At 42.9% G+C, this 23,926-nt stretch overlaps 3 protein-coding genes across 4 annotated transcripts in view; 1 reads left to right on the top strand and 2 right to left on the bottom strand.

Moving 5' to 3' along the window:
• The window catches only part of LOC134879982 (large neutral amino acids transporter small subunit 4-like), a 59,600-nt gene that overhangs the window by 20,218 nt on the left and 15,456 nt on the right, over nucleotides 1–23,926 (top strand). The window lies entirely within an intron of this gene.
• Nucleotides 6,449–11,683, bottom strand: LOC134879985 (type-2 ice-structuring protein-like). Its single transcript, XM_063906612.1, has 6 exons — nucleotides 11,527–11,683; nucleotides 11,401–11,436; nucleotides 7,962–8,071; nucleotides 7,561–7,695; nucleotides 7,142–7,250; nucleotides 6,449–6,826 (listed from the first exon to the last, which is right to left on the bottom strand). Exons 1-6 carry the CDS (start codon nucleotides 11,585–11,587, stop codon nucleotides 6,759–6,761), a joined length of 519 nt encoding a protein of 172 aa, XP_063762682.1. The 5' UTR covers nucleotides 11,588–11,683; the 3' UTR covers nucleotides 6,449–6,758.
• On the bottom strand, nucleotides 16,064–22,673 carry LOC134879984 (type-2 ice-structuring protein-like). The gene is made up of 6 exons (XM_063906611.1): nucleotides 22,480–22,673; nucleotides 22,354–22,389; nucleotides 17,579–17,688; nucleotides 17,178–17,312; nucleotides 16,759–16,867; nucleotides 16,064–16,441 (listed from the first exon to the last, which is right to left on the bottom strand). Exons 1-6 carry the CDS (start codon nucleotides 22,538–22,540, stop codon nucleotides 16,374–16,376), a joined length of 519 nt encoding a protein of 172 aa, XP_063762681.1. The 5' UTR covers nucleotides 22,541–22,673; the 3' UTR covers nucleotides 16,064–16,373.

The raw sequence follows: 23,926 nt of genomic DNA on the forward strand, positions 1-23,926 counted from the left end.
CACACACACACACACACACACACACACACACACACACACACACACACACACACACACACACACACACACACACACAGACACACACACGGCCATAGATGGGTTTTATTGTTGCAGGAGACGTCTAAATGTCCTGCAAGTTCTCTTGCATTATTTATGAAATGATACTGGTGTCTGACTGAAAGAGCCATGAACGTCAGGAAGTAGAGATTTTTGTTGTAAATGTAATGTTCATTACGTCCAGCTAACCAATCAGAGCAGACTGTGCTCTGGTTTCAGACAGAGGGTGTGACCAGATGCTGCAGCAGTATGAGAAAAATAAATAGCTTTTTGAACATTAAAGCATGGAGACATGTCCCAGGAGAGACACTACATACTGATATACACCTGAGCATCAGCAGGAGAGGACTCTTTAAAGTAGAGACACTACATACTGATATACACCTGAACATAAGCAGGAGAGGACTCTTTAAAGTAGAGACACTACATACTGATATACACCTGAACATCAGCAGGAGAGGACTCTTTAAAGTAGAGACACTACATACTGATATACACCTGAACATCAGCAGGAGAGGACTCTTTAAAGTAGAGACACTACATACTGATATACACCTGAACATCAGCAGGAGAGGACTCTTTAAAGTAGAGACACAACATACCGATATACACCTGAACATCAGCAGGAGAGGACTCTTTAAAGTAGAGACACTACATACTGATATACACCTGAACATCAGCAGGAGAGGACTCTTTAAAGTAGAGACACTACATACTGATATACACCTGAACATCAGCAGGAGAGGACTCTTTAAAGTAGAGACACTACATACTGATATACACCTGAACATCAGCAGGAGAGGACTCTTTAAAGTAGAGACACTACATACTGATATACACCTGAACATCAGCAGGAGAGGACTCTTTAAAGTAGAGACAGGAGAGGACTCTTTAAAGTAGAGACTCTACATACTGATATACACCTGAACATCAGCAGGAGAGGACTCTTTAAAGTAGAGACACTACATACTGATATACACCTGAACATCAGCAGGAGAGGACTCTTTAAAGTAGAGACACTACATACCGATATACACCTGAACATCAGCAGGAGAGGACTCTTTAAAGTAGAGACAGGAGAGGACTCTTTAAAGTAGAGACACTACATACCGATATACACCTGAACATCAGCAGGAGAGGACTCTTTAAAGTAGAGACACTACATACTGATATACACCTGAACATCAGCAGGAGAGGACTCTTTAAAGTAGAGACACTACATACTGATATACACCTGAACATCAGCAGGAGAGGACTCTTTAAAGTAGAGACTCTACATACTGATATACACCTGAACATCAGCAGGAGAGGACTCTTTAAAGTAGAGACTCTACATACTGATATACACCTGAACATCAGCAGGAGAGGACTCTTTAAAGTAGAGACTCTACATACTGATATACACCTGAACATCAGCAGGAGAGGACTCTTTAAAGTAGAGACACTACATACCGATATACACCTGAACATCAGCAGGAGAGGACTCTTTAAAGTAGAGACACTACATACCGATATACACCTGAAGCACATCTTTAAATGTTGTGTTTGGCAGGGAGGTGCTCTGAGCTGTCTCTGTGAGTCATTCAGCATCAGAAGCATAACCTGATTAATACGGGCGTGAAACTGTTTTCCATGCTTGGAGGTGGCAGGGTGAGGTACAGCGTGTACTCTGTTTACTGCATGCAAGCACGATGAAATTAATCGAAGGGATAAAATAAGATGAATGGATGCCAAGGGTCAGGTAACGTGAGATCCGGGGGGCAGGCGCTGGTATCGGGCCGACTGGATCAGGCTTTGTGTGCCAGGGTTTTCTGGGACATGGGGGCGGATGTTAAGTACAGATAGAGTGTTTGGACACAGGGGTCCAAACACTTGGGACAGTTACGCAATCTTTCTTTCTGCTTATTCACTACGTCTTAGAGGTATATATTGTAGTTTTACTTTGAACAGGTCGACGGGTTTTCATTTAACGACTGCAATGTTAAACGTACAAACGATGCAGCAGATTTAGGGAGATAAATGGAAAATAATATTACATTAAATACAAAATAAATATATACATTTCATCATGAATAGATACGTTAAGAGTTACTTTAAAAAATACACTCACAATTTAAGAATTGTATTAAATAAATGAACAGAGGTGTTAAATGTGGAATGAATTCAAATTAAATAATAAAACAATCATTTACCATTTTATTCTGTAAATATTTCCCACACTTTTTTATAAACAGTTCTTAATAATTTAATAATAATATAAAAAAAGTCATGAATAAATAATTAAGAATTACATTTATTTAGTATATAACCTACAAATGAAATAAAAATAGGACATTTATTATTATTATAAATAAAATGATTTATTTATTACATTTCATCAATTTCATATATATTTGCCTTTATTATTTGCATATATTTTTACATTTAATACCATAATAATAATAATAACAATAATACAAACACATTGCATTATATAATGCTTTTGACAGATTATAACTAATTTATTAATATGTTTATTCATTTTTTTTCAGGCTGTTTCATCCATAAATGAACAGATTAATGCATGTAAATACTTATAACCATTATATTGTATTATATTATATTATAACCAGGGCTTTTCTAAAACAATATAGTATGAGGTAGTGTTGTAGTCAAGACCACCTTAACCGAGACCAAGTCATGACCAAGACCGGCGTGTGCAAAGACCAAGACTCTCTGCTGGAGTAACTGAAGCAGCTCTGTGTGTGTGTGTATGTGTGTGTGTGTGTGTGTGTGTCAGCATGGATGACGTCCGGTGGATGGAAGTATGCAGCCTGCTGCTCATCAGCTGCTGTTTGCTAATCTCTCGGCCCACTTGGCTGCTCTTTATGATGATGGAGTCCTCCCTGTGTGTCAAGAGGAGGCCGGTCAGAACCGGTTCTCAGGTCGGCAGAAGTTTCCACTTGCTGCAGAAATCCCTCTTCCTCCTTTCATTTCTCTCAAATGGCTTCCTCTCTCTCTCTCCCCCCCCCCCCCCCCCTGCTTCACATCAGCCTGTTTCTCCTCTTTGTCACCTCACAGTCGGCCTCGTCCCCGGCTTTTACAACACTCAGCACACGCTCTTATCCAGAGTGACGTGAAAAACCTCCAGATGGACACAGAGTTTGCGAAAGCACGGGAAACTTTTACTGAGGTCTAGTGAGAGGTTTAGTTAAAATAAAAAGTACAACAGGACATATTTAGGGTGATGCCACACTTATTTTCAGTGATCTAATGCTGCGTTCCAGTTGAACTGGGAAGTCGGAAATTTCAACTGGAACGCCCCCTCAGGTCGGACTTCCTACTCGGAAACTCGGAGATACCTCGCCATACCCCAGTTCAACTTTCAATTCACACACAACATGGCTGCCCAGCGCGTGAACAGTCATTAAACACGTTGATCACATAACATTTGTAGCTCTTCAGTTTTATTTGTGTCACATTAAATCACCGCCCATCTTCTATCTGGAGATATGTTGCTACGATATTAGTATGCACAAAATATGACACAGCTGTTATCAACCGGTATTGCTAACAATGGCTAACCCGAGGTAACTGCTAAATCTGTAAACAAGGCGAACGTTCATGGCTTGCTTTGTTGGAACACTTAAAATAGCCTAGTGTAAAATATTGTAAGGGTGTTCCAAATAGCTTGCTATATGATACCGGAAAAAATATTACATACATATTTCAACCAGATTCGGCCTTAAACATTGGTAAACATGTTTCAAACCAGTGTGTTAGCTCTGTAGTTTTCTATTTATGTGGACTTTTTAAGGTTTTTCAAGTGGACTGCATATTTGTTCTGTAGTTTTTGGTATTCGGCAAGAGCAAATACAACAACAGCCTTCCTGCGAGCGTCCATCTTTTCCGACGCAGTCAACTCGGATGTGACGTCACTCCCAGTTCCGACCTCACGTAAATGGAACGTGGCGTCACTCAGCATTAAAATATCCTCATTATCACTTATACACTGAACATATTCAAATGTACATATGTGTATATACAGTTGCACATGTTATATGTAATTTATTATATTTAAATAATGATTGATGATTATTTTATTTAGTTTGGGGACATTTTTTAATTCAACTGCTTATGTTTTAATATATTATATTATGTTAAGTAGATTTAAAATAAATGTATATTTCTTAAATGTTTTATTTTAAATCTATCTTCTTGTTATTCTTTGGAAAAGATTTTGTACTTTCTATGTTATCAGCTTAAATAAATAAGAATTGAGGTTAATGACCTCCAATCCAGTTAGTAAAAAGCAAATTGATTTAGTTTTGGTGTTATCTTATCCGTGGAGGCATGCAACACAATAAAAACCGTCTTCAACAATTTATAAAAACGGACCTTTTATTGATACAGCTCGTCCTCCTGCAGGTTAATCCGTGCTGAGTCACGACACACAGCACTGCCTGTATTAAGCTCTGAGTTACCTGGATACAGTTCAAACAAACTCCTTCAGAGATCCACTTATTGATGCCGCCCCCCCCAAAATAAACTCTCTGACCGCACCTGCCTGATCTCTTATCTCCAGGTGAGCGCTCCGAGGCTTAAAATAAACCTTTAGTGTCTCTCCAAACACTGACCTGTGTGTGTGTGTGTGTGTGTGTGTGTGTGTGTGTGTGTGTGTGTGTGTGTGTGTGTGTGTGTGTGTGTGTGTGTGTGTGTGTGTGTGTGTACACTGAACACACAGCTAACAAAAGATCCATTCAGGGGAGAGGCAATAACAAAGGTGGAGGCTGCATGTTGTTATTTTAACCTGCTCTCAGTTGCCCCCCGGAGATACTCTTATTTATAATGTAGCGAGTGGTTATACTAGTGAAGTGTTTTTAATGAGGTAGAAAAGGACAGGTTAGGGAATTATGTTGATGTTGTATTACACATGACTTCACATCACCACTGTTAAGCTAAAGGCGGCTAATGTTGGGCTATAAAGGAACTACAGCACGGTCACATGACTTCACTTCTCCACCGCTAAGCTAAAGGAGGCTAATGTTGGGCTATAAAGGAACTACAGCACGGTCACATGACTTCACGTCTCCACCGCTAAGCTAAAGGAGGCTAATGTTGGACTATAAAGGAACTACAGCACGGTCACATGACTTCACGTCACCACCGCTAAGCTAAAGGAGGCTAATGTTGGGCTATAAAGGAACTACAGCACGGTCACATGACTTCACATCACCACCGCTAAGCTAAAGGAGGCTAATGTTGGACTATAAAGGAACTACAGCACGGTCACATGACTTCACGTCTCCACCGCTAAGCTAAAGGAGGCTAATGTTGGACTATAAGAGGAACTACAGCACGGTCACATGACTTCACGTCACCACCGCTAAGCTAAAGGAGGCTAATGTTGGACTATAAAGGAACTACAGCACGGTCACACTGACTTCACATCACCACCGCCCTAAGCTAAAGGAGGCTAATGTTGGACTATAAAGGAACTACAGCACGGTCACATGACTTCACTTCTCCACCGCTAAGCTAAAGGAGGCTAATGTTGGGACTATAAAGGAACTACAGCACGGTCACATGACTTCACGTCACCACCGCTAAGCTAAAGGAGGCTAATGTTGGGACTATAAGGAACTACAGCACGGTCACATGACTTCACGTCTCCACCGCTAAGCTAAAGGAGGCTAATGTTGGGCTATAGAGGAACTACAGCACGGTCACATGACTTCACGTCTCCACGCTAAGCTAAAGGCGGCTAACGTTGGGCTATAGAGGAACTACAGCACGGTCACATGACTTCACGTCTCCACCGCTAAGCTAAAGGAGGCTAATGTTGGGCTACAGAGGAACTACAGCACTGTCACATGACTTCAGGTCACCACCGCTAAGCTAAAGGAGGCTAATGTTGGGCTACAGAGGAACATTGTTTGCTGCACAATCTTTTCTGGTGAACCCATTAATCACAACTTCTTCTTTCATCATAATTAGACCAAACCGGTTTGTGTAACCCAAAGAGCTAGATGTGGTTGTGTCTCCTGTTCAGATACACTGCCGATCACTCAGATTTCTTTTGCTCTGACATTTAGTTTTCACCCCAATGACCCAATTCCCAGATTAACACACAAAAAACCCTGGGTGTTTTAGTGGGAGAGAAACAAAGGAAGGTCAATAACTGAGAATAACAATAGTATTCTTTGCATCTGCAGCAAATATCTGAAATCTGGGCAATTGGCCTTTTGAACTTGAGGACTGATTGCAAATATTGGGGTGTTGCGTGGTGCTGAACCAAAGACTGTATAAATGTAATATAACATACTAAATGATGTTATTATTATTATTGTTCGTAACTATACTAAGTGTTTCCTCATATTTATTCATATAAATATATTACAGACAGAGCAGGTTGTTGGAATGCTTGAGCGTTTTATTCTTGCAAATATAAAAAGAACAGTCTCCTTAATATGATATATTAAAGGTTGTGCTAAAAGCCTTTTCTCTGTCCAAACTCCTTCAGTCTGCTCTCATGAGAGGCAGCTCCTGTTCAATTCACTTGTCGCTTCAGTCCTCAGCGTTACAGCGATAGGAAATACAAAAATAAATGATTGAGTTAAATCAGATCCATCAGTACATATGTGACACTGATGGCGTAAAGACAGGTGTATTTAAAAGCATGCAGATGAACACACGAGGTTTAAGGTGGACTTTTAGCCTCATCAGTTTCTCTTTACACAGATGGACGGCAGCTTAACGGAACACTGGAGGTTATCCCAGCACTTATCCTCTGCAAAATAAATACAAAATATATACAGTCAGTAAAAGCCAGCAGTAATCAATATTATTACTGTAGATGTATGTGTGTATATATATAATCAGTAGTGAGCTCATAAAAACAACCATCTTTTTTAAAGCTATTTCTCTGATACTCAAATCTAAAATTGACAGTGCAATGCTACTTCAAAAAGCACCTCAGAACATTTCCCTGCAAGTCCTTTGATCCCTAACCCCCACTCCCCTTTTCCCGTCCCTATTTGTAAAGCGACCTTGTGTACCATGAAAGGCGCTATATAAGTTGAAGTTATTATTAGTATTATTTTACCTGAGTGATTCATTTGTAAGCATCTCTGCACGCCTCTACTATTGGGCTCCCCATCGCACCAGTCTGTGTAGCTGAAAGGAGTCCCATCAGTCCAGTACCAGACGGTCACCTGTGGGAAACAAAAGCACGTTTATTTATCAGGAAAACTTTGAAATAAGAGAAAAAGTTAGACATTAGCAACAACATATACTCAAAATACCAAAACTAAACATACTCATTCTGCATAATCAACTTTTCTAAATTATTTTACAGAGTAGCTACATCAACATTACACAACACACATGTTACAGACTGTCCAATGACTGTTTCCCCAGGATACAAAAAACAGTTTCCAGCCGGAGCACAATATAGAAAGTACCCCAAATTGCACTTAAGAACAGAACTTCAGTACTTAGTTACTTTCCACAAATGTAAAATACCTCATGTGCATCAGAGCCTCCAATCCACGCTTGCTTCATCTGATGAGTGGTGGCGAGGATCATCTTCTGGATCGCATGGTACTCCATTATGTTGTGCACGGACGCCAGGTTTCCCCGCAGGGAGTGGCAGTTTCTCTGCAAGATGTTAACAAGAAGAACTCAGATCTTTTGCTTAGGTAAAAGTCTTGAAACACTGAGTAACAAGTAAACAATCCTGCATTCAAAATGCCCATTTCAGATTAAAGTAGCATTTGGGTTTTTTGCAGCTAAAAGTGGAGCTAATTTAATCTGTTAAAAGCAAAAGTCCTTCCTCGTCACCAAAGGTTTAAAAGTGCTTAAAATACATGCATCTACTATCATAATAAATGCATTTGCAGACCAGATTCAGGGACCAGCGTTACCTCGGCTCTACTCCATGACAGTGGTCTGGGGTTGTAGTAGAAACAGCGTCCGTTGATCGAGGTCCATCCCCGGCCGCAGTAAACGGAGCGCTTCACCACATGACTCTTCACTGAGGACAAAAAGTAAAGTCTTTAAATGTAAAGCATGTATTGGAATCACGTTTTATCTGATGGCATATAGACAGAGACATTGTCGTAATTTATTACTTAAATACTCAATTCTGATTGGTCAATTTGGACGTCTCAGAGGTTGTTAATACTCGATAACACACCGCTGCTAAACAAAATAATGACCGTTGCTAAGGGGGAACACGATCAATGACTCGTTCGCTGCACATCATCCCTTACGGCTCAGTTGAATACTGAAATCTGATTAGTCAGTTTTGACATCCTGACGCCGACCCATACGGACCCAGACCTATAATCAATCCATTAATAAGGGATTTGCATTTTGACGGGAAAATTCCACTTTAACCGGCGCCAACAGGGAGCGAAACAGACGAGAGAGCGATACAGGGAGATAAACACAAGAAGAAGAGACAAGTTAGCGGGAGAGAGAGAGAGAGAGAGAGAGAGATGAGTGAGTGGAGAGACGACTTAGCGGGAGAGAGAAGACAGAGAGAAGAGTGAGTGGAGAGACGACTTAGCGGGAGAGAGAAGACAGAGAAAAGAGTGAGTGGAGAGACGACTTAGCGGGAGAGAGAAGACCGAGAGAAGAGCGAGTGGAGAGACGACTTAGCGGGAGAGAGAAGAGTGAGGGGAGAGAAGTTAGCGGGAGAGAGAAGATGGAGAGAAGAGTGAGTGGAGAGACGAGTTAGCGGGAGAGACAAGACGGAGAGAAGAGTGAGGGGAGAGACTAGTTAGCGGGAGAGAGAAGACGGAGAGAAGAGTGAGGGGAGAGATGAGTTAGCGGGAGAGAGAAGACGGAGAGAAGAGTGAGGGGAGAGAAGTTAGCGGGAGAGAGAAGACGGAGAGAAGAGTGAGGGGAGAGAAGTTAGCGGGAGAGAGAAGACGGAGAGAAGAGTGAGGGGAGAGAAGTTAGCGGGAGAGAGAAGACGGAGAGAAGAGTGAGGGGAGAGAAGTTAGCGGGAGAGAGAAGACGGAGAGAAGAGTGAGGGGAGAGAAGTTAGCGGGAGAGAGAAGATGGAGAGATGAGTGAGGGGAGAGATGAGTTAGCGGGAGAGAGAAGACAGAGAGAAGAGTGAGGGGAGAGACGACTTAGCGGGAGAGAGAAGAGTGAGTGGAGAGACGACTTAGCGGGAGAGAGAAGAGTGAGTGGAGAGACGACTTAGCGGGAGAGAGAAGAGTGAGGGGAGAGAAGTTAGCGGGAGAGAGAAGATGGAGAGAAGAGTGAGTGGAGAGACGAGTTAGCGGGAGAGACAAGACGGAGAGAAGAGTGAGGGGAGAGACTAGTTAGCGGGAGAGAGAAGACGGAGAGAAGAGTGAGGGGAGAGATGAGTTAGCGGGAGAGAGAAGACGGAGAGAAGAGTGAGGGGAGAGAAGTTAGCGGGAGAGAGAAGACGGAGAGAAGAGTGAGGGGAGAGACTAGTTAGCGGGAGAGAGAAGACGGAGAGAAGAGTGAGGGGAGAGATGAGTTAGCGGGAGAGAGAAGACGGAGAGAAGAGTGAGGGGAGAGAAGTTAGCGGGAGAGAGAAGACGGAGAGAAGAGTGAGGGGAGAGAAGTTAGCGGGAGAGAGAAGACGGAGAGAAGAGTGAGGGGAGAGAAGTTAGCGGGAGAGAGAAGACGGAGAGAAGAGTGAGGGGAGAGAAGTTAGCGGGAGAGAGAAGACGGAGAGAAGAGTGAGGGGAGAGAAGTTAGCGGGAGAGAGAAGATGGAGAGATGAGTGAGGGGAGAGATGAGTTAGCGGGAGAGAGAAGACAGAGAGAAGAGTGAGGGGAGAGACGACTTAGCGGGAGAGAGAAGAGTGAGTGGAGAGACGACTTAGCGGGAGAGAGAAGAGTGAGTGGAGAGACGACTTAGCGGGAGAGAGAAGACGGAGAGAAGAGTGAGGGGAGAGAAGTTAGCGGGAGAGAGAAGATGGAGAGAAGAGTGAGGGGAGAGACGAGTTAGCGGGAGACAGAGAGAGAAGGTGGTGAGTGGAGCACCAATCAGCCCCTTCACATGTGAGAATGGACCTGACACCATTTCAGCCCCGATGTAAAATGGTGGGGACAGGCTGGAGCTCAGTCCTCTGAACTAAAGACAGTGAGGGAGAGGAATATCAGAGGGACAGGAAGACAAACAAACTGTTCAAAGGTTCTGATGGTTCTGATGTGTTCGGACTGATATGTTCTATAATTGGCTGAAACTGTTAAGGTGTGAAAGGTTAACAAAGAGAAAGGGAAACTCAAGCTGCAGCTCTTTATTCAATCTCTCTAAATTCAGCTCTTTTAAGATGCACACATTTCCAGAAGCTGTTAGTTTATTCTCTCTATTTCATTTTAAAAGCAGCCCGAGTGGAACCTTAAAATATCTACAGTATTATTCTGTACATCTGTATTCAAGTCACAATACATATTGTTGTTTTTGAGTTGTCTGTTGTTTGTTTGAGAGTCAGTTGTTGATTGCATGCAGACGTTGATACAGCTGCTAGGTCACAGCTAATGTATCACACTCATTCAGAACCAGCTAGACATTTCAATGTTCCGGACCTTTGCTTGAGGACATTTTCTCTAACTGGACCTCGTTGAGTTTTAGTTGAATACCCCTGTTGTCCAGCAGTGGCTCAGTCAGTAGGGGCTTGGACTGGGAATCGTAGGGTCGCCGGTTCAAGTCCTCAAACAGACTTGAAATATGGAAAGTGGACTGCTACTTGGAGAGGTCCCAGTTCACCTCCTAGGCCCTGCTGTGGTGCCCTTGAGCAAGGCACCGGACACCTCCAATCCCCCCCTCCCCATTGCTCCCCGGGCGCTGCACAATAGCTGCCCACTGCTCCTAGTACTAGGATGGGTTAAATGCAGAGGACCAATTTCACTGTGTTTGCTCTGCTGTGTGCATGTGTGTGACAACAAAGAGGGTTTCATCCTCCGACTCTGAACTATGAGGATGTTGCTTAGCTGTTGAAGACGCTTGTTAGTTTTGCGCAACTCATTCACTGTTAATGTATTTAGTTTTAGATGTTTACTTTATTTATATATTATAAATAACAGTATTGGTTTTTATTTTGTATGTTTTTAGTTTTTATACATTTTTTAATATATTTACTTGTAGTTTTAAATATTAGGTTCTATATAATGTTTATGTATTTCCTTTTACAAAACTTTGATCAGTGCTTTCATAATATAGTAAATAACAGTTAATACAGCACTAAATAGAATATCCCCACAGACTACAACCATAATTAAATACATAGTCAAATATTAATATGAATATGAATTAGAATTTCTTATTTGATTTCATTCTAAATAACAACAAAGTGAAAACCTGAAAGAGACTCACCTGCTACGTGTTCTTCCGCTGCTGCCTCTGAAATGGCTGGAAGTTTAAAACGGCTGTTATTGACTTATTGTTTACTGACAATAAAGACATCTGTTAAAGGGTTCAGATATTTTCTATAATACTCACCAGCAGCTCTCACCACGGCCATCATGGCACAAACAAGAGCGAACACAGCGAGCGTCTTCATGATGAGGATGATGCTCAGCCGTCCTGTGGTGCGGAACAGGAGCAACACCAGCTCTTAAATACTCAACTCTTATCTGATCATCTGTAAAGCAACAGGGAACTTAAGACAGATGTATTACAGCCCTTTTAATAAGCTACTGTAATCTCAATTCCTTTTCAAGAAATCTTCAAATGTTAATGGATATTTTTGTTCCTCTTTAGGCAAGGCAAGTTTATTCATTGACACCTTTCAACCCAAGGCAATTCAAAGTGCTTTACAAACATGAAAGACATTAAGAGCATAAACACATCATAAAAAGGCATTTAAAAACAGTCGTTTAGTCATTTTGTGTCCCTACTCATTCTGTTTCTGTACTTGTGATCAAGTTATAGGGCACGTTCTCACCAGCCTCGTTTAGTCCGATTGAATCGTACCCGTTCAACCCCTTGGTGCTGTTCGTTGGGGTTGGTGGGAACTCAGTCCGAGACTTCTGAAGTGAACTAAACAAACAGATTCTGGTCCGCCTCAGTCTCTCCAAGGTGAAGGCCTGGATGCATTACATGCGAAATTGATGCACAACAACTGCCAAGGAACCACAAATACACTTAGAGCAATAATGAAAAGGGGCAAAAACAAAAAAACTACGAAGACACAAAAGAATTAAGAAAAAACAACAAATGACCACGGATAGAAAACTATGAAAAGACCAAAGCAAGACCCAAAAACCCGTCAAAGAGATGCAGCATTTAGGAAAAACAACCAAAAAGACAAAATACAGACTTTAAATCAACATAAAAAAGAGCCAAACAACCAGAAAAGCACCAAATGATTAAAAGGAAATGGCACATAAAGACCAAAATAGAGATGAAATTGTGAACATGACTTTATAAGGAGAAGACAAAGCGCTTATGGGGTGATAATGCAAAAATGTAAAAAGCTCTTTTAGTGATACAGCAAAATGCATGTAGCAGAGATAGAGAGATACAACTCAGCAACTCCTTTCATCACACAGAGATATAGATCTATTGTATAACTGTTTGTCTTGTGCAAAGGAGGATGCACTTTTTAAATGTTAAAAAAAAAGGTATCATAAATGAGTGTTTGACAGAAGTCATCCCAGGTCATGGGTTGCGTTTATTATCATGTATTACCAATATAGCCTATAATGGAAAAAAGTTTAAAAATGGCTTGGTCAATGTTGGAGTGTTTTTGGGGATATTGAGGATGCTGAGGCCATTTTCAGGACCAAAAATGGAAGTTCAAACCAGAAAATGCCAATGTTTGTATTCTTCGTGGGCTGATTTTGATTATTTTTGAGTCAATCTGGATGATTTAGGGGACTGATTGCTTATTTACTTGAAAGAAAGTTGTCCACGCTATAGATAATCATTTTCATCTTGTGCTCTCTATATCAAATGGTCACAACACCATCATGGTAGTCAAAATCTGCCCACTGGGAGTACAAATGTGGCCACTTTATGGTTAAAACTGCCATTTTGGATCCTGCAAACGTCCAAAATGGATTCAGCATCCTCAATAACCCCAAAACCACTCCAACATTGTCCATATCAGCCAATTCATGTTTTAACTTTTGGCAAACAATGCCAATCATTTTAATAAACACAACTTATGCTAATTGCCCAACATATGCAAGTTAGCATCTGACAGTTTCTATGTGCCGGAGACCCCTACTAAACATTTCTAACGTTGATGTACTCAACAGCTTGTGTTCGCACTACTTGCAAGTAGACTAATAATAACTCGTTTTGTAAAAAGCCAATTTATAGAACCACAATGAGCATCGAAATGACCATACAAGGTAAAGAAAGCCTTCATGGGTGATTTGGCAAAATGCTAAATAGTCTTTGGTGACACAGCAAAATGCCTGCAGCAGACACAGAGAGATACACATACAGTAGTTATATAATCAGTATGTGTGTGTGTCTTGTACAGACACATTATTATATATCAGGGGTACAGGAAGTGCTGAAATGTTGACCAAATTTCAGAGTTTAGGACATTTTCGCCCAAAACACCGCCTGTTTACCGGAGGTACTAATATTTATAATGTAGCTAGTTAGACGTGTGTTAAATGAGGTAAAAAGGCCAGGTTAAGGAATTAGAATAACGTTTGAAATGTCCAACATGTGACACACATTCATCTAATCCCCCAAAAACAAAAGTGACAACGAGGACATTTTTAATTTGTTTGTAATTTCATGCATTCCGACCTAAAATGTTATAGAAAAATGTTTGCATTGGAAGTGAAAAAACACATGACTTCACGTCACCACCGCTAAGCTAAAGGAGGCTAATGTTGGGCTATAAAGGAACTACAGCACGGTCACATGACTTCACGTCACCACCGTTAAGCTAAAGGAGGCTAATGTTGGGCTATAGAGGAACTACAGCACGGTCACATGACTTCACGTCACCACCGTTAAGCTAAAGGAGGCTAATGTTGGGCTATAGAGGAACTACAGCACGGTCACATGACTTCACGTCACCACCGTTAAGCTAAAGGAGGCTAATGTTGGGCTATAGAGGAACTACAGCACGGTCACATGACTTCACGTCACCACCGTTAAGCTAAAGGAGGCTAATGTTGGGCTATAAAGGAACTACAGCACGGTCACATGACTTCACGTCACCACCGTTAAGCTAAAGGAGGCTAATGTTGGGCTATAGAGGAACTACAGCACGGTCACATGACTTCACGTCACCACCGTTAAGCTAAAGGAGGCTAATGTTGGGCTATAGAGGAACTACAGCACGGTCACATGACTTCACGTCACCACCGTTAAGCTAAAGGAGGCTAATGTTGGGCTATAGAGGAACTACAGCACGGTCACATGACTTCACGTCACCACCGCTAAGCTAAAGGAGGCTAATGTTGGGCTATAAAGGAACTACAGCACGGTCACATGACTTCACCGTCACCACCGTTAAGCTAAAGGAGGCTAATGTTGGGCTATAGAGGAACTACAGCACGGTCACATGACTTCACGTCACCACCGCTAAGCTAAAGGAGGCTAATGTTGGGCTATAAAGGAACTACAGCACGGTCACATGACTTCACGTCACCACCGCTAAGCTAAAGTAGGCTAATGTTGGGCTATAGAGGAACTACAGCACGGTCACATGACTTCACGTCACCACCGCTAAGCTAAAGGAGGCTAATGTTGGGCTATAAAGGAACTACAGCACGGTCACATGACTTCACGTCTCCACCGCTAAGCTAAAGGAGGCTAATGTTGGGCTATAAAGGAACTACAGCACGGTCACATGACTTCAGGTCACCACCGCTAAGCTAAAGGAGGCTAATGTTGGGCTATAAAGGAACTACAGCACGGTCACATGACTTCACGTCTCCACCGCTAAGCTAAAGGCGGCTAATGTTGGACGTGATGATATTTAGTCGTCTCATTTAGACAGTTGTTATCAACCACCGTTTTTAAATTCACCAGTAGGGTACTTACTGAGGCCATTCAAAAACCTTTGATTTCCAAACGGGGGGACAGGAACTGTTGAAATGTTGACCAAATTTCAGAGTTTGTGGACATATTCTCCACAAACCATGGCCCAAAACACCGCCTATTTACCACATTTCAGACAGATTTCAGATGCATCCATCATATCAGTGGTTTGTTCTGTTTGTCTTCTGGTGTCAAAAACAAACTCACCTGTGTGTTTAATTGATGTGTGTTCGACTCATTGTTTTCTGCATCTATTCTCTTCAACCCATTAATCCAGACTTCTTCTTTCATCATCACCAAAAGACCAAACGGGTTTGCTTCACATGTTTTGGGGAATAGTTGGAACAGCTGACTGACTCGGACTCAGAGAAACTCCCGGTGTTGCGCAATCCCACCAGAGCTAGGGGTGGTTTTGACTCCTGTTCAGACATGCTGCTGATACCTCAGCGTTTTGTTGTTTTTTGCTCTGACACGTGATTTAGTTGACCCATTTCCCAGAATAACACACAAAAAACCTCAGTGTTATAGTAGGAGAAACAAAGGAAGGTAAATAACATTAATATTTATCTGCACCAAATACCAGAAATCTGAATTGTTCATTTTAACTTAGGGTTAGGGTACTGAAAATATTGGGGACTGAACCAAAGACTATTTGAAAGGAGAACATAAGTTGCATATTAATAGACATTTTATGCAAAACAGTATTTGATGCAGCATTAAATTAATGGAATTCATAAGTGTGATCTTATTTAATTACATTTTATTATTAACAATAAAGTTATGATTTTTTGTGTTTCCTCATTTTGATTTAGAAATGTAAATCACTGTAAAACTTATAATAACATTTTTGATTAGATATAAAAAATATATATTTCTGTATATTCAAGTATAACTTTATACATTTAAAATGAATATAAAAATGTCCACAATAATAATAAAATGTTATGAATTTGTGAGGAAAAAAAACCTGGATCATAATATTATTATTGTTCAGCATTAAATATATTAAGGACAGAGCAGGTTGTTGGAATGCTTGAGCGTTTTATTCTTGCAAATATAAAAAGAACAGTCTCCTTAATATGATATATTAAAGGTTGTGCTAAAAGCCTTTTCTCTGTCCAAACTCCTTCAGTCTGCTCTCATGAGAGGCAGCTCCTGTTCAGTTGACTTGTCGCTTCAGTCCTCAGCGTTACAGCGATAGGAAATACAAAAATAAATGATTGAGTTAAATCAGATCCATCAGTACATATGTGACACTGATGGCGTAAAGACAGGTGTATTTAAAAGCATGCAGATGAACACACAAGGTTTAAGGTGGACTTTTAGCCTCATCAGTTTCTCTTTACACAGATGGACGGCAGCTTAACGTAACACTGGAGGTTATCCCAGCACTTATCCTCTGCAAAATAAATACAAAATATATACAGTCAGTAAAAGCCAGCAGTAATCAATATTATTACTGTGGATGTATGTGTGTATATATATATATATCAGTAGTGATCTCATAAAAACAACCATCTTTTTTAAAGCTATTTCTCTGATACTCAAATCTAAAATTGACAGTGCAATGCTATTTCAAAAAGCACATCAGAACATTCCTCTGCAGTCCTTTGATCCCTAACCCCCACTCCCCTTTTCCCGTCCCTATTTGTAAAGCGACCTTGTGTACCATGAAAGGCGCTATATAAGTTGAAGTTATTATTAGTATTATTTTACCTGAGTGATTCATTTGTAAGCATCTCTGCACGCCTCTACTATTGGGCTCCCCATCGCACCAGTCTGTGTAGCTGAAAGGAGTCCCATCGGTCCAGTACCAGACGGTCACCTACGGGAAACAAAAGCACGTTTATTTATCAGGAAAACTTTGAAATAAGAGAAAAAGTTAGACATTAGCAACAACATATACTCAAAATACCAAAACTAAACATACTCATTCTGCATAATCAACTTTTCTAAATTATTTTACAGAGTAGCTACATCAACATTACACAACACACATGTTACAGACTGTCCAATGACTGTTTCCCCAGGATACAAAAAACAGTTTCCAGCCGGAGCACAATATAGAAAGTACCCCAAATTGCACTTAAGAACAGAACTTCAGTACTTAGTTACTTTCCACAAATGTAAAATACCTGATGTGCATCAGAGCCTCCAATCCACGCTTGCTTAAACTGATGAGTGGCGGCGAGGATCATCTTCTGGATCGCATGGTACTCCATTATGTTGTGCACGGACGCCAGGTTTCCCCGCAGGGAGTGGCAGTTTCTCTGCAAGACATTAACAAGAAGAACTCAGATCTTTTGCTTAGGTAAAAGTCTTGAAACACTGAGTAACAAGTAAACAATCCTGCATTCAAAATGGCCATTTCAGATTAAAGTAGCATTTGGGTTTTTTGCAGCTAAAAGTGGAGCTAATTTAATCTGTTAAAAGGAAAAGTCCTTCCTCGTCACCAAAGGCTTAAAAGTGCTTAAAATACATGCATCTACTATCATAATAAATGCATTTGCAGACCAGATTCAGGGACCAGCGTTACCTCGGCTTTATTCCATGACAGTGGTCTGGGGTTGTAGTAGAAACAGCGTCCTTTCATCGAGGTCCATCCCCGGCCGCAGTGAACGGAGCGCTTCACCACATGACTCTTCACTGAGGACAAAAAGTAAAGTCTTTAAATGTAAAGCATGTATTGGAATCACGTTTTATCTGATGGCATATAGACAGAGACATTGTCGTAATTTATTCGACGGCTTAGTTAAATACTCAATTCTGATTGGTCAATTTGGACATCTCAGAGGTTGTTAATACTCGATAACACACCGCTGCTAAACAAAATAATGACCGTTGCTAAGGGGGATCACGATCAATGACTCGTTCGCTGCACATCATCCCTTACGGCTCAGTTGAATACTGAAATCTGATTAGTCAGCTTTTGACATCCTGACGCCGACCCATACGGACCCAGACCTATAATCAATACATTAATAAGGGATTTGCATTTTGACGGGAAAATTCCACTTAAACCGGCGCCAACAGGGGGCGAAACAGACGAGAGAGCGATACAGGAAGATAAACACAAGAAAAAGAGACAAGTTAGCGGGAGAGAGAGAGAGAGAGAGATGAGTGAGGGGAGAGACGAGTTAGCGGGAGAGAGAAGACGGAGAAAAGAGTGAGTGGGGAGACGAGTTAGCGGGAGAGAGAAGACTGAGAAAAGAGTGAGTGGAGAGACGAGTTAGCAGGAGAGAGCAGACGGAAAGAAGAGTGAGGGGAGAGGGGAGTTAGCGGGAGATAGAGCGAGAAGATGGAGAGTAGATTGAGGGGAGAGAACAGTTAGCGGGAGAGAGAAGAAGGAGAATAGAGTGAGTGGAGAGACGAGTTAGCGGGAGACAGAGAGAATACGGAGAGAAGAGTGAGGGGAGAGACTAGTTAGCGGGAGAGAGAGAGAGAAGGGAGAGAGATGAGTGAGGGGAGAGACGAGTTAGCGGGAGAGAGAAGACGGTGAAAAGAGTTAGGGGAGAGACGAGTTAGCAGGAGAGAGAAGACGGTGAAAAGAGTGAGGGGAGAGACGAGTTAGCAGGAGAGAGAAGAGTGAGGGGACAGACAAATTAGCGGGACAGAAATGAGGGGAGAGAGGAATTAGCGGGAGACAGAGAGAAGACGGAGAAAAGAGTGAGGGGAGAGACGAGTTAGCAGGAGAGAGACGAGTTAGTGGGAGAGAGAAGACGGAGAGAAGAGTGAGGGGAGAGGGGAGTTAGCGGGAGAGAGAGAGAGAAGATGGAGAGTAGAGTGAGGGGAGAGACGAGTTAGCGGGAGACAGATAGAAGACGGAGAGAAGAGTGAGGGGAGAGACGAGTTAGCGGGAGACAGAGAAGACGGAGAGAAGAGTTAGGGGAGAGACGAATTAGCGGGAGACAGAGAGAGAAGTGAGGGGAGAGACAAGTTAGCGGGAGAGAGAGAGAAGACGGAGAGAGAAGTGAGGGGAGAGACGAGTTAGCGGGAGACAGAGAGAAGACGGAGAGAAGAGTTAGGGGAGAGACGAGTTAGCGGGAGACAGAGAGAAGATGGAGAGATAATTGAGTGGAGAGACGAGTTAGCAGGAGACAGAGAGAAAAGACGGAGAGAGAAGTGAGGGGAGAAACAAGTTAGCGGGAGAGAGAAGACAGACAGAAGAGTGAGGGGAGAGACGAGTTAGCGGGAGAGAGAAGACAGAGAGAAGAGTGAGTGGAGAGACGAGTTAGCAGGAGAGAGAAGACAGAGAGAAGAGTGAGGGGAGAGACGAGTTAGCGGGAGAGAGAAGACAGAGAGAAGAGTGAGGGGAGAGACGAGTTAGCAGGAGAGAGAAGACAGAGAGAAGAGTGAGGGGAGAGACGAGTTAGCAGGAGAGAGAAGAGTGAGGGGAGAGACAAGTTAGCGGGAGAGAGAAGACAGAGAGAAGAGAGGGGAGAGACGAGTTAGCGGGAGAGAGAAGACAGAGAGAAGAGTGAGTGGAGAGACGAGTTAGCGGGACAGAGAAGACAGAGAGAAGAGTGAGGGGAGAGACGAGTTAGCGGGAGAGAGAAGACAGAGAGAAGAGTGAGTGGAGAGACGAGTTAGCGGGAGAGAGAAGACAGAGAGAAGAGTGAGGGGAGAGACGAGTTAGCGGGAGAGAGAAGACAGAGAGAAGAGTGAGGGGAGAGACGAGTTAGCGGGAGAGAGAAGACAGAGAGAAGAGTGAGGGGAGAGACGAGTTAGCGGGAGAGAGAGAAGACAGAGAGAAGAGTGAGGGGAGAGACGAGTTAGCGGGAGAGAGAAGACAGAGAGAAGAGTGAGGGGAGAGACGAGTTAGCGGGAGAGAGAAGACAGAGAGAAGAGTGAGTGGAGAGACGAGTTAGCGGGAGAGAGAAGACAGAGAGAAGAGTGAGGGGAGAGACGAGTTAGCGGGAGAGAGAAGACAGAGAGAAGAGTGAGTGGAGAGACGAGTTAGCGGGAGACAGAGAGAAGACGGAGAGAAGAGTGAGTGGAGAGACGAGTTAGCGGGAGAGAGAAGACAGAGAGAAGAGTGAGTGGAGAGACGAGTTAGCGGGAGAGAGAAGACAGAGAGAAGAGTGAGGGGAGAGACGAGTTAGCGGGAGAGAGAAGACAGAGAGAAGAGTGAGTGGAGAGACGAGTTAGCGGGAGAGAGAAGACAGAGAGAAGAGTGAGTGGAGAGACGAGTTAGCGGGAGACAGAGAGAAGACAGAGAGAAGAGTGAGTGGAGAGACGAGTTAGCGGGAGAGAGAAGACAGAGAGAAGAGTGAGGGGAGAGACGAGTTAGCGGGAGAGAGAAGACAGAGAGAAGAGTGAGGGGAGAGACGAGTTAGCGGGAGAGAGAAGACGGAGAGAAGAGTGAGTGGAGAGACGAGTTAGCGGGAGAGAGAAGACAGAGAGAAGAGTGAGGGGAGAGACGAGTTAGCGGGAGAGAGAAGACATAGAGAAGAGTGAGGGGAGAGACGAGTTAGCGGGAGACAGAGAGAAGACGGAGAGAAGAGTGAGTGGAGAGACTAGTTAGCGGGAGAGAGAAGACAGAGAGAAGAGTGAGTGGAGAGACGAGTTAGCGGGAGAGAGAAGACAGAGAGAAGAGTGAGGGGAGAGACGAGTTAGCAGGAGAGAGAAGAGTGAGGGGAGAGAGAAGACAGAGAGAAGAGTGAGGGGAGAGACTAGTTAGCGGGAGAGAGAAGACAGAGAGAAGAGTGAGGGGAGAGACGAGTTAGCGGGAGAGAGAAGACAGAGAGAAGAGTGAGTGGAGAGACTAGTTAGCGGGAGAGAGAAGACAGAGAGAAGAGTGAGTGGAGAGACGAGTTAGCGGGAGAGAGAAGACAGAGAGAAGAGTGAGGGGAGAGACGAGTTAGCAGGAGAGAGAAGAGTGAGGGGAGAGAGAAGACAGAGAGAAGAGTGAGGGGAGAGACTAGTTAGCGGGAGAGAGAAGACAGAGAGAAGAGTGAGGGGAGAGACGAGTTAGCGGGAGAGAGAAGACAGAGAGAAGAGTGAGGTGAGAGACGAGTTAGCAGGAGAGAGAAGAGTGAGGGGAGAGAGAAGACAGAGAGAAGAGTGAGTGGAGAGACTAGTTAGCGGGAGAGAGAAGACAGAGAGAAGAGTGAGGGGAGAGAGAAGACAGAAAGAAGAGTGAGGGGAGAGACGAGTTAGCAGGAGAGAGGAGAGTGAGGGGAGAGAGAAGACAGAGAGAAGAGTGAGTGGAGAGACGAGTTAGCGGGAGAGAGAAGACAGAGAGAAGAGTGAGGGGAGAGAGAAGACAGAAAGAAGAGTGAGTGGAGAGACGAGTTAGCAGGAGAGAGGAGAGTGAGTGGAGAGACGAGTTAGCGGGAGAGAGAAGACAGAGAGAAGAGTGAGGGGAGAGAGAAGACAGAGAGAAGAGTGAGGGGAGAGAGAAGACAGAAAGAAGAGTGAGTGGAGAGACGAGTTAGCAGGAGAGAGAAGAGTGAGTGGAGAGACGAGTTAGCGGGAGAGAGAAGACAGAGAGAAGAGTGAGGGGAGAGAGAAGACAGAAAGAAGAGTGAGTGGAGAGACTAGTTAGCGGGAGAGAGAAGACAGAGAGAAGAGTGAGTGGAGAGACGAGTTAGCGGGAGAGAGAAGACAGAGAGAAGAGTGAGGGGAGAGACGAGTTAGCAGGAGAGAGAAGAGTGAGGGGAGAGAGAAGACAGAGAGAAGAGTGAGGGGAGAGACTAGTTAGCGGGAGAGAGAAGACAGAGAGAAGAGTGAGGGGAGAGACGAGTTAGCGGGAGAGAGAAGACAGAGAGAAGAGTGAGGTGAGAGACGAGTTAGCAGGAGAGAGAAGAGTGAGGGGAGAGAGAAGACAGAGAGAAGAGTGAGTGGAGAGACGAGTTAGCGGGAGAGAGAAGACAGAGAGAAGAGTGAGGGGAGAGAGAAGACAGAAAGAAGAGTGAGGGGAGAGACGAGTTAGCAGGAGAGAGGAGAGTGAGGGGAGAGAGAAGACAGAGAGAAGAGTGAGTGGAGAGACGAGTTAGCGGGAGAGAGAAGACAGAGAGAAGAGTGAGGGGAGAGAGAAGACAGAAAGAAGAGTGAGGGGAGAGACGAGTTAGCAGGAGAGAGGAGAGTGAGGGGAGAGAGAAGACAGAGAGAAGAGTGAGTGGAGACAAAACTTTGATCAGTGCTTTCATAATACAGTAAATAACAGTTAATACAGCACTAAATAGAATATCCCCACAGACTACAACCATGATTAAATACATAGTCCAATATTAATATGAATATGAATTAGAATTTCTTAATTGATTTCATTCTAAATAACAACAAAGTGAAAACCTGAAAGAGACTCACCTGCTACGTGTTCTTCCGCTGCTGCCTCTGAAATGGCTGGAAGTTTAAAACGGCTGTTATTGACTTATTGTTTACTGACAATAAAGACATCTGTTAAAGGGTTCAGATATTTTCTATAATACTCACCAGCAGCTCTCACCACGGCCATCATGGCACAAACAAGAGCGAACACAGCGAGCGTCTTCATGATGAGGATGATGTTCAGCCGTCCTGTGGTGCGGAACAGGAGCAACACCAGCTCTTAAATACTCAACTCTTATCTGATCATCTGTAAAGCAACAGGGAACCTAGGACATATGTGGTACAGCCCTTTTACACAATGCCAAGTTACCATGACACAAAAGAACACCTTCTTTAGAAATCTGCAAAGGTCAAAGAAGAAGGCACTTTTCATGCAAAGAGACATAACAACCAGCGAGAGACTAAATGACAAAAAGATACAAGTGGACTCCAGAGTCACATCAAATGTAAACAAAGTGATGCACTACGTTTCAAATCCTTGCATTACAACTCAAAGTGACACAAAGCGAACACAAATAGACGTAGCGCAGTGATGAAAAGGGGCAAAAACCCTATCTTTAGATTGAGAAATAGATTAAAAATTGACAGTAGCAGCAAGTATTTACAATAGAAAAAGCCATATCCTATAGAGTGTCTAAATAATACAATATAACAAATTATTGAACTCATTGAGTACTCTGCAGAAACAGTCTAGGCTACAGGAACATATAGAAATATACTAAAGACACATAACGGCAAAACACTAAGACTGTCAGGATTTGGGGAAGGACCCAGGTGCAGAAGCAAATAGAGGAGGCCGGGGTTCCAACGTAACAGAGGGCGAGCTTTTATTGATAAAAAAGCTGTTGACAAAAACGCAGACAAAAAGTATCAAATCAAACCAGTGGAAAAAGGAGGGCTGAAAAAGGGCGATCCAAAACATCACGGGGAAACAGCAAGAAAGGACGAACGACGACGACGACACGACAAAGAGCACAAAGAAAGCACAGACTAAATACAGAGGAGGGTAATCGCAACACAAGAACAGCTGGGAAGGGGGAAGAGACACACAGGGGCAACAGGTGAGCACGATCAGACAATCAGACAGGAGGGAAACTAAGACAGAAGTGACAAAGAGATCTACTTCAAAATAAAACCGTAAACTATAAATACAAAACTTTCACACGTTTAGAAAATATATGTGTTTTACATACATGTAGCATTTCTTAATGTTCAAAGTAAAGTTTATAACATTAAACAAAAATACACTTTAATTAACAATCAACAGTTTAAGAGATTTTGTAGCAGGATATGAAACAAGAAAGTATTTTTAAATATTTGTATTTTATTAGACGAGAAATGAAGTAGCCAGTATCCTGTTTTGGTTCCTGGAGTCACATTTAGGGTCTCCCCCCTTGTGTAACATGACTTGTAAATCACCTCGTGAATATTATCATCTTCTTCCTCTTTCTGAAGAAGTTGAGGTGAAATTTCATCAAATTGCTGTTCCTTCTCATAATGCCAAATCATCCTTATGCAGAAATACACATAACCTCCATGAGAAGCAGCCCTA

Source organism: Eleginops maclovinus, chromosome 18 (genome assembly GCF_036324505.1).
Source record: "Eleginops maclovinus isolate JMC-PN-2008 ecotype Puerto Natales chromosome 18, JC_Emac_rtc_rv5, whole genome shotgun sequence".
Classification (NCBI taxonomy): domain Eukaryota; kingdom Metazoa; phylum Chordata; class Actinopteri; order Perciformes; family Eleginopidae; genus Eleginops; species Eleginops maclovinus.